Source organism: Pseudorca crassidens, chromosome X (genome assembly GCF_039906515.1).
Source record: "Pseudorca crassidens isolate mPseCra1 chromosome X, mPseCra1.hap1, whole genome shotgun sequence".
NCBI lineage: Eukaryota > Metazoa > Chordata > Mammalia > Artiodactyla > Delphinidae > Pseudorca > Pseudorca crassidens.
The window spans coordinates 133,130,426-133,141,437 of record NC_090317.1 but is presented as its reverse complement, the minus strand read 5'-3'; the positions used below and the strand labels follow the sequence as shown (position 1 = coordinate 133,141,437).

The 11,012-nt window shown below is 50.4% G+C and overlaps 1 protein-coding gene and 1 long non-coding RNA gene across 3 annotated transcripts in view; one reads left to right on the top strand and one right to left on the bottom strand.

Moving 5' to 3' along the window:
- Positions 1–606: 606 nt before the first annotated feature.
- On the bottom strand, positions 607–9,854 carry LOC137217203 (uncharacterized). Its single transcript, XR_010940048.1, has 3 exons — positions 9,652–9,854; positions 8,668–8,792; positions 607–1,531 (listed from the first exon to the last, which is right to left on the bottom strand). It is a non-coding gene; the product is annotated as an uncharacterized lncRNA (long non-coding RNA).
- A 117-nt stretch (positions 9,855–9,971) lies between these two features.
- Positions 9,972–11,012, top strand: part of LOC137217201 (CD99 antigen-like) — a 31,776-nt gene continuing 30,735 nt past the window's right edge. Inside the window, exon 1 of one of the 2 annotated variants that reach the window (XM_067723799.1) lies at positions 9,972–10,121. In XM_067723799.1, coding sequence (XP_067579900.1) covers positions 10,055–10,121 — 67 coding nt within the window. In that variant the 5' untranslated portion in view covers positions 9,972–10,054. The remainder of the gene's footprint in view (positions 10,122–11,012) is intronic. The other variant, XM_067723798.1, reaches the window with a different exon arrangement.

Genomic DNA, 11,012 nt, shown 5'->3' with positions numbered 1-11,012 from the left:
TTTTATTCTATTTATTCTATTCTATTCTACTGTTCTTATTTATTTTGTTTTAGTTTAGTTTAGTTTAGTTTTTCACAATTTATGGGATTTCTTTGTATTCCAATTTAAGCAATTCAACTGTAATCCAAGTATTTTAAGACAAAGTGTAAAGATATTCCCTGCCTTGATATTTGATGAAATTGTGAATTATTGATCTTATTATTATTTTTTTTTTGGTACACAGGCCTCTCACTGTTGTGGCCTCCCCCGTTGCACAGCACAGGCTCCGGAAGCGCAGGCCCAGCGGCCATGGCTCACGGGCCCAGCCACTCCGCGGCATGTGGGATCTTCCCGGACCGGGGCAAGAACCCGCGTCCCCTGCATCGGCAGGTGGACTCTCAACCACTGTGCCACCAGGGAAGCCCTGTAGTAGTTTTTAAATATGAAATTTCACCTTCAGAGATACTCAAATATTTATCGATCATTTTTAGGGTGTAATGGTTTTTAAATATGAAATTTCACTTTCAGAGATAGTTACTCAAATACTTGCAGATGAAGTTTTATGATGTCTGGGATTTGTCTGTAAATAATCCAGCGTGAGATGAGCAATAGATGAAACAAGACTGGCTGAGTTTACAAGCGTACACTATTCTTTTTACCTTTGAAGAAAGGAACCTCCTATTTTAAACGAGACACTGAAAACAGATTATACGGCGCACTCACAGGGGTGACAGGGAAGGAATTTGCTGAGTGGAGTTTGGCTCAGTGACGCCTTGACACATCCTAGCGAATGTAGGGCCATTAAGAAGTGGATCGTGAAGCCCATTGCTCATGGCGGGCTGAACAGAATGGTGACAACTTTCCCACATCTGGGCCACTACCCTCCCCGTGAACTCCAGCGCAGAAGCAACCTCAGAATACATTTCCCAGTTTCCCTTGCAGTTGGAGGAGGGGACCTGAATCCTGGGGTCTGTGACCAGATGCATCTGTTCCCAGGATTTTCATGGGGGGCTCAAGACACAGCTGGAAGTCAGTCTCTCCAGAGGCAGAGATGGGACAGCAAGGCTGAGTTCCCGGGGCTGTGGTGCCCAGAGAAGTATCCTCACAGGCCAGTTTTGGGGGTTGGTTTGGGGGCATTTTCCTGTCTGCAGGGTCCCAAGGCTGCTTCTCCAGCTGAAGTCGTTTTCTGATAGTGCATAACCAACTAGTGCAAATTTAGCATCTTAAATCAACACACGTTTGTTATCTCATCGTTTCTGTTGGCCCAGGAGTCCAAGCCTGGCTTAGCTGGGTTCCTGCTTCAGGGTCTGAGCAGGCAGCCATCCTGGGATAAGCTGGGCTGTATTCTCAGCAGATGCTCAGCTGGGGTCAGGTCCACTTCCTGTGGTGTTTGAGGCTGTTGGTGGAATTCATCTCCCAGCAGCTGCAGGCAGGGCTGATGCTTCAGTATCTTGCTGGAAGCAGCTCTCAGGTCACCGATCCTTCTGTATCATGTGAGCTCCTCTATCTTGGTCATTTACCTCATGGCAGCTTGGTTTGCCAAAGCCAGTGACTAGAGGAGAGAGAGAGAGAGAGAGAGAGAGAGAGAGAGAGAATGAGAATAGAGCTTTTCTTGCTAAGAAAGCTACATCGTGTGTAATCATGGCAGGGACATCTCATCCTTTTTGCCATATTCTCTGGGTTAGAAGCACATCTCAGAGCTCACACACACCGAAGGCAAGGGGATTATACAATATTATAAACATATAAACATTTCATATCTGGGCACCCACCGGCTCTTTTAGCAATTCTGCAAATATCCAAATTCCTTTTTTTTTTTTTGCAACATCATTCAGAAGTCTATTCTTTGCTTGCACCTAAAAAACTGAATAGAGGACAGATCAACAGTGCAGCAGAATGACCCCAAACAACACTTGTGTCCCTTAATTATTTTTGCCTCTGACTGTCATATGTCTCTCCACCCTCCCTCACACACACACACAAAAATGATGATGTGAAGAAAGGCATGTGAGTGCAGAGAGGATACCGTTAAGCGCATGGACTCATCATTGTTTTATGGGAAAGACTATCAGCACGGGTCTGATCTTTGTATGTATTTCCAGGGGCTGCCAAAACAAATTACCTCAAACTAGGTGCCTGAAAAACAACAGGAATTTATTTGCTCACTGTTCTGGAGACCAGAAATCTGGAATCAACAGGTCAGTGAGGCTAATTCCTTCTGGAGGTGCTGGGGGAGAATCTGTTCCATGCTGCAACCTCCACTTCATTCAGGTGGCCTCAGAGGCCACCTGTGTCTTCAAAGAGGTCTTCTTGGACCACCTCCTGCCTATCATGCTCCATCCTCATCACCCTCTCTGCCCATCACCCTCTGTATTTGTCAGGGTTCTCCAGAGAGACAGAAAAAATAGGATATGTGGACATACGTATAAGAGAAGATTTATTATAGAAATCAGTGGTGGTCCAGTGGTAAAGAATCCACCTTCCAATGCAGGGGACGCAGGTTCTATGCCTGGTTGAGGAACTAAGATCCCACAGGCCACAGGGCAACTAATCCCGCACACCACAACTACTGAGCTCGAGCACCTCAACTAGAGAGCCCGCATGCTGCAAACTACAGAGCCCACATGCTCTGGAACCCGTGCACCACAACTGCAGAGCCCACACGCTTTGGAGCCCACGTGCCACAACCAGAGAAGAGAAAACCCGCATGTCACAACTAGAGAGAAGCCCATGTGCCCCAATGAAGAGACTTTGTATCACAAAGAAAGATCCCGCATGCCTCAATGAAGATCCCGCGTGCCACAACTAAGACCCGAAGGAGCTAAATAATAAATAAATAAATAAATAAAATCATTTAAAAAAAAGAAAGAAAGAAATTGGCTCATGGCTATGGAGGCTGAGAAGTCCCACGGTCTGCTGTCTGCAAGCTGGACACCCAGGAGAGCTGGTGGTGTCAGTCCAAGTCCAAAGGCCTGAGAACGCTGAGAAGATGGATGTCTTTGCTTAAGCAGAGAGGGAGCAAATTCCTCCTTCCACCATCTTGTTTTCCCATTCTAGCCCTCAGTGGGTTGGATGAGTCCCGTCCACATGGGGTGTGACCTCATTCTTTTGGTTTCCAGCTTTCTGGAAGAGCCTTAGCCAACAACTTTACACTCCTGACATGGCCTCAGATGTAAAATTAAAGCCACATGGACTTGCTTGCTGCCATCTGCTTTTCTGTGTGTACCACCAAAAATGAAGTATTTCTTATTCATGATCATTTCCAGTCAGTGGCATTTAAACAGGAAAAAATTACGGTTTTGACTGTGAAACATTTCCTGTGACTTTTGGCTACACTAGTGTTCTATTTGTGCTTTTTTTTTTTCTTTTTTTTTCTTTTCCTTGATACACTCTCTTTATATTAAGAAGCACCAATATTTCAGATATAATTAAAGACTATTTCAAACACTCCTATATACATTTTTTTAGTCTCAATTTTCTAACATCGGTTCGATGACAGATAGATGAGGGAAGAAATGATTCCTACCAATGAGAAATGCTGACGATAAGAAATAAAGTTCTAGCGGGCAGGTAGCTGTGTAGGTGGGGGCTTGGAGGAGGGAAATGCTTGTGGGCTTGGCCCTGGTGACTGCCAAAGGCCAACGGGTCAGGTGCTGCCCAGGCTTGAAGATTAAAGCCTTAAGCTTGAAAGGGCACTAGAGCTGACCTGATTCAGGGTAGCGGGCTGGCTGAATATACACCAGGTTGCAGATCTGTCAAGTTTGGCTGACTCCCCAAGAATAATTTAAACATCAGGAGAAAGTCTGGTGAACATGATTCGGTGTGGCCAGGTGCTAATAACATTTATCCATCCATCCCTCCATCCATCTGACCTTCCTTCCCTCCATCCTCCCATCCTTCCATCCATCCACTCATTGATCCATCCGTCCATCCACCTACTCCCCATTCACCCATCCATCCGTCCATCCACCTACTCCCCACTCACCCATCCATCCGTCCATCCACCTACTCCCCACTTACCCATCCATCCGTCCATCCACCTACTACCCACCCACCCATCCATCCGTCCATCCACCTACTACCCACCCACCCATCCATCCGTCCATCCACCTACTACCCACCCACCCATCCATCCGTCCATCCACCTACTCCCCACTCACCCATCCATCCGTCCATCCACCTACTCCCCACTCACCCATCCATCCGTCCATCCACCGACTCCCCACTCACCCATCCATCCATCCATCCACCTACTCCCCACTCACCCATCCATCCATCCATCCATCCACCGACTCCCCACTCACCCATCCATCCATCCACCGACTCCCCACTCACCCATCCATCCATCCACCTACTCCCCACTCACCCATCCATTCGTCCATCCACCTACTCCCCACTCACCCATCCATCCATCCACCGACTCCCCACTCACCCATCCATCCATCCACCTACTCCCCACTCACCCATCCATCCATCCATCCACCTACTCCCCACTCACCCATCCATCCATCCATCCATCCACCGACTCCCCACTCACCCATCCATCCATCCACCGACTCCCCACTCACCCATCCATCCATCCACCTACTCCCCACTCACCCATCCATTCGTCCATCCACCTACTCCCCACTCACCCATCCATCCATCCACCGACTCCCCACTCACCCATCCATCCATCCACCTACTCCCCACTCACCCATCCATCCGTCCATCCACCTACTCCCCACTCACCCATCCATCCATCCATCCATCCACCTACTCCCCACTCACCCATCCATCCATCCTTCCATCCATCCACCTACTACCCACTCACCCATCCATCCATCCAACCATCTATCCATATATCCTTCCCTCCTTGCTATCTTCCTTTCTTCCTGCCATCCATTTTGTGTACATGTGAGACTTCAAGTTGACCATCCCCTATCCTTTAGCCCTTCTTCCACAGTATGGAGCTTTGATTTTATTGCGGGTGGTGATGTAGTGGACATTGTTGATGCTCCCCAAGCCTGGACACCTGACTGCCAACAGCTATGAGTGTTGGCTATTAACTGCCCCTTCTTCACAGAACGGTCCTGGTCTGAAGATGAGCCACCTTACCCTAAAGGTTATGCCCGTATACTCCCTTCCTAGGGTTGAAGGCAGTGCCTGGCCAACGACTGACGACTGGGGTGGACAGAAGCCCCTCTGGCCTCTAGGAGATACATTCCACGCTCCAGAGTGCCCGGCAGGGTCAGGGTAAGCCCTATCCCCAGCTGACACTACCTCCTTGCTCAGCTCTTGGCCCTGTCCTGGCCAGCCTCCCTAACTTTCTCCTCCCGCGAGCTCTCCCTCCATAACCCACTGGCACAAGAAGGCCCATCTCAGGTTCTGCTTCTGGGAATGCAACTCGAGCCTCCTCTTTCTCAGTGGCAGTACTTGATATTTTCTGCCAACTCCAGGAGGGCACTCTGCTCATATATTTTCTGGACTTCAGGCTTCCCATGGTCCTTCTGTCTGTTCTCACTGCTTCCACGTCCACGGGTGAGAGGGGAGGTCAGACTCCATCCTATTAAATTACCATCATATTTCCAGGACCTCCTTCCTGAACTAGGTCACACTCTAGGGCGTTCTCCAAATTTCCACTCTTACAATTTTAAAATACATTTACCTCCTATTCAAAAATAATGCAGTGCAGAAAATTTAGAAAACACAGACACCAAAACATCCCTCATAATCTAAGAACTAATCCCTACTAAAGGTTTAGCGTGTGTCCTGCTATTCACTTTCACTTGTTTATAGAGAGTTTCTATAGAACTTGCATTGGCTTAGGCTGTGCCTTTAAGATTTACGAGTATCTGCAAATCATTAAACGTTCTTCTACGATGATTTCAAATGGCTGCGGAGTTTCCCAGTACACACTGATTTCCTGTAGTGCCTATCGTTGTTTTCTGTTGTGTTTGTTTTTACTATTTTGCTGTTGTAAAGAATATTCTTGATGGATGGAGGTGGTTATGGACTGAATGTGTGCGTGTTCCCGAAAATTCACATGCAGAAGCCCTGATTCCTGAGGTGATGGTGTTAGGATTTTAGGAGGTGATTACGGTTAGAGGAGGTCATGAGGATGGGGCCCCTGTGATGGGATTAGTGTCCTTATAAGAAGAGGAAGAGACACCAGAGCTGTCTCTCCATCATGTGAGGACACAGCAAGAAGGTGGCATCTGTAAGCCAGGAAGAGAGCCTGCCCAGGAACTAATCTGCCCATGCCATGAGCTCAGACTCCCAGCCTCCAGGACTGTGAGAAATAATGTCTGTTGTTTAAGCCGCGTGTGAGCGTGTGTTTTAGAGGAAATATATACCTATGCATGAATATCTGGCTTGGAGAGCAGGTTAGGAAGGGACCAAAGTCAGATTCATTAACAGTTAAAAACTGAAGAGATTGACGAGGTCCCAGCTCAAGACGGGGAGTCACCAAGGGTAACGCTGGAACACAGAATTGCCCTTTGCCTCCATCAAAAATGGTCCAACCTTGGTCACGTCCTGTGGTTCAACCAGCATAAGGCACGTGTTACTGAACCAGGTTTGTGCGCCTGACACCGAGCAAGCCAAACGCTGTGATGCTGAGGTCTGCAGCAGAGAGAAAGGGCTAATTCACGAGGCAGCCAGGTGGGAAGACAGGAGAAGAAATCGCACCTTGGCCTCCCTGAAGGTGAAGGGCTCAGGGTATTTATGGGGCAGAGCTGAGGTGTGGGGAGTGTGTGGAAAGGTGACTGAAGATAAGAAAAAAACGTGTGATCACAATGGTCAGAATGGACAACAGTAAAAAGTCTACAAATAATAAATTCTGGAGAGGGTGTGGAGAAGAGGGGACCCTCCTACACTGTTGGTGGGAATGTAAATTGATACAGCCACTATGGAGAACAGGATGGAGGGTCCTCAGAAAACTAAAAACAGAGCTACCCTATGATCCAGCAATCCCATTGCTGGGTGTATATCCAACTAAAACTCTTAATTCAAAAAGATACATGCACCCCAGTGTTCATAGCAGCACTATTTACAATAGCCAAGACATGGAAGCAACGTAAATGTCCATCAACAGATGGATGGATAAAGAAGATGTGGTATATATATACAATGGAATATTACTCAGCCATGAAAAAGAATGCAATAACGCCATTTACAGCAACACAGATGGACCTAGAGATTATCATACCAAGAGAAGTAAGTCAGAGAAAGACATGTACCATATGATGTCACTTATACGTGGAATCTAAAATTTTGTGTTCTAAAACACAAAAGAACTTATCTACAAAACAGAAACAGACTCACAGGCATAGAGAACAGACTTGTGGTTGCCAAGGGGGAGGGGGGGGTGGGGGAGGGATGGATTGGGAGTTTGGGGTCAGCAGATGCAAACTAATATATATAGCATGGATAAACAACAAGGTCCTACTGCAGAGCACAGGGAACTGTATTCACTGTCCTGTGATAAACCATCATGGAAAAGAATATAAAAAAAAGAATGTGTGTGTGTGTATCTATTTATGTATAACTGAGTCACTTTGCTGTACAGCAGAGACTAGCACAACACTGTAAATCAACTATACTTCAATTAAAAAAATTTTTTTTAAAAAAAGTGTGTTGATCGTCACTCTGAGAAGGTGCAACTAAGGTCCAGGCTTCTTCATGGGACCATTGTTCAGAAAATGTTGGCATTAGCTTGTTCTGAAGGTTGAGTTTTTGGCCCTGGGATGTGAAAATGTCATCAAGTGGAATCTCAGAAATGCCCAGTTGGAGGGTCTGTGGTGTTGACCAGTCTTACCTGGCTTGAGCTCAAACTGGACACAGCTGAACCCAAGTTCCTGAAAAATAACTCTGGCAAACATCTAACAGTTTTTTTTTGTTTTTCTTTTTTTGTTTGTTTGTTTTTTTTTTTTGGCAAACATCTAACAGTTTAGGCTCTGTGATGCTTGGGGAGCGTGTGAGGCTTTTTGTTTTCTGGGTTTTTTTTTTTTTTGGTAGCAACAATTGAAGTGATCAGTGAAGGCAGGTTCCAAGTTCATCATGTATTAAGCACGCTACAGTTTAACGCATCTCACTGATGACTCCCCTGGGTTCCCCACTCGGAGCAAGAAGCCTGCTCCCAAAATGCGTTCTATCCAGCTCCCAGTCCAGCTTATGGACTTCACATGGGCTCTGTGGTGTTTGGATACAAGGGAGGAAGCTTTTTCAAGTAATTTAATTTTCATTCTGGAAGTTAGAGCTTTCTGAAGCCAAAGCATCTGCATGATGTTATGGAAATTTTTATTTTGAACTAAGGAAGGCAGCACTTAAAAAAAAAAAAGAAGAGAAGTAGCCAAAAGTCATCTTAATAAATTACAGAAGCCTTCAGAATGCCTCCCTGTAGGGACATAAATCTAAAACCTCCAACCCTGGCATTCAGAGAGCAATGGTGCCTGAGGTTATGGCTGATGATGGGGACTCAGCCCCTCAGTGACCAAATGCACACAGCCTCCAGAAGCTTCTAAAAAGAGAAAAGTGTCAGCCGTGGTTCAGCTCAATTGTCGGAGGCTGGAGATTTGCCAGGTAGGACCTTTCTTTTGAAGGTAATTGGGGTGAGCTGAAAAGTTCCCAGGGAAGGGTCTTTGGAATTTGACCTGGGCAGGAAGCACATGGTTTCTTTATCTATGCTTCTTTCAGAGGCTGGCTTACCTCAAGGTGCCAAAATAGCTGCAGCAGCTCCAACATCCCCTTCCTCCCTCAGAAGTGCCCTGGACGTCCTCTTGTTTACAACTGACCAGGGTCCATATGTCCTCTATTGGCCCCAAGACTGTGGTCTGGGAAAGGGAAAGTGGTAATTGGCAGAGTCAAGGCTGAAAAGCGAGGGGTAGAAAAACATATAGAGAGAAATTTCCCTGGAGGTATGGGGCTCTCTGGCTGAGTGGTCAACCCAGGTTAGCTACAAGAAGGGACACTTCAAAGACGGTTTTTTTGGTTTTTGTTTTCGCCCGAAAATGATTACATTACCTTCCTGCCTGTAGTCTACAATCGTGTTGGGGTTTCAGTTGGCCGAGAAAAAGAACCACCTTCTCCCTGGGTACAGGTGTGTTTGTTCAGATTGCTGGTCTTGTAAGATAAGCAGTCTGGGGGCCCTGGGGTGTGGGTCCAGGCACCTCTGGCCAGATGTGTGTCTGACCCAGTGGGTACACGTGTCCGTTGTGTATGGCGGCAGATGGCGGCGGAAGGACAGGTGTCAGGAGGGCAGGGAGGAGGGGCCCTGAGTCATCCCGGGAGCCGGAGGGGTGTGATGGGTAAGACCTGGCCCTGGATGGGTAGGGTCGGGAGGGTAGAATCCCGGAATGTGACTCAGGGCTATTTCTGTCTGACACCTTCGTTCCAGTGTCCTGAAGGAACACGGATAGAATTTTAAGCTAATACCTTAATTAAAAAAATATTGTAAGCCCGGGACAGGGAAGGGCACCCACATTGCAGCTGTGGCTTGTGACTGTCGCCAGAGATGCCTCTCCCCCCACCAACCTGGGCGCCAGCTGCTTCGGATGGGGGAGGGGAGACATGTCCCACCCCTCCCCACCTCCGGCTCGGCGGGGAGACGCTTCCGGAGCCCGGAGGCTCCTGCAAAGGAGGTCCTTGGTCAGGCTGGGAAGTAAGGGCGGCCCTGCGCCCGGAAACCCCTACCCGTGCTCTGCGCTCTGCTACTCCAGACTGGACTTTGGGGACCGCGGGCTGTTGCACCCGAGGCAGGGGGTCCACTCTTAGCAGACCCCGGAGCGGGGGCTTCACTCCGTTGTCTAGAGAGGCCGCCCGGGGGGGTCCCCGTTAAAGAGGGGTGGGAGGGTGGAGACGCGGCCCTCCACTTTGGGAGCAGGAGAGACTGGCCTCGCCCCGCCTCCCGAGCGCGTGCCCTGCCCCTGCGGCTCCCTGTGGCCCAGGGGTGGGGCGGCCGCCAGCGGGGAGGGCTGAGGCCGGGGCGGGGCGACCGCGCTGCACCCTGACCCGGCCCCGCCCCGGGGGTGTCCCTCCCGCCGCCACCGTCCGCGCGCCACTCCCGGGACAGACACTGTGCGTCGCGGGGCGCACCATGGCGCGCCGGGCGGCCCTCGCGCTGCTGCTGTTCGGCCTGCTTGGCACCCAGGTGCCCACCCGGGGTGAGTGAGAGGCGGCCGGTGGGGCTCACGGGGGCGCGGGCCTGGCTTGGGGACCCGCGTCGGGGCCCCAGGGAAGGGCCATGGGAGGGGGTCGAACCTTGGGGGACGGACGCTCCGTGTGGGGTGGACATACTTCGGGGGGCATAGTGCGTAGGACACGTAGTTTGGGGGTCGCACTGGGGAAGCATGCACCTCGGGGGCGCGCTGTGCGGGGCCTACACACGTTGGGGGACGCATGGCGAGGGACGTATTTTGGGGGCGCACTGTGTGTGTGGGGGGGTGGCGCGTGGAGGGCGACGCGCCGGGGAGCCCTGAGCCGTCCTTCCCGCCTAGAGGGACCCGCTGTGCCAACGGGTGGCCAACGGCCCAAGGAGGCGGCCTTACCCTTTCCTCCCCGCTTTCTTCCCGGGCGCCTTTGCACTCACTCCGCAGGCGGAATGGCAGCGTTTGTTTTCACATTCACAGACTCTTAAAAGTTGGAAGGCCCCTGGGTGGGGCGGTGGCCCCCGAGTCCCCTCCCCCTCCTCCTCCCCCCGGGGTTCCCTTCAGTTCCCGGGCGCGGGTGTGCGCCTCTGCGGCCGCCCCGCGCCCCGGCCAGAGCGCTGGCAGGGCCCGGGGACCGCGTCTTTGTTCAGGCGCTCGGTGGCCGCCTCCGGGCGCCACGCCCTGCGGCCCGGGACTAAATTTGGACTCGGCCGGGGAGCCTGAAACCCGGGAAAGGGGGAGGAAGCCAGGAAAAACTCGGGGCTCTAGAAACGCTCAGCAGCTCTTGCGGTGTCCGGGCCGCGGGGACTTTTGGCGAGCGCGCGGTCGGGTGCAGAACGACGCCGCCAAGGGACACGTATTCTCAGCCGATCGTCCGTGTGTCCGAGTAGATAATTCGGAAAACCG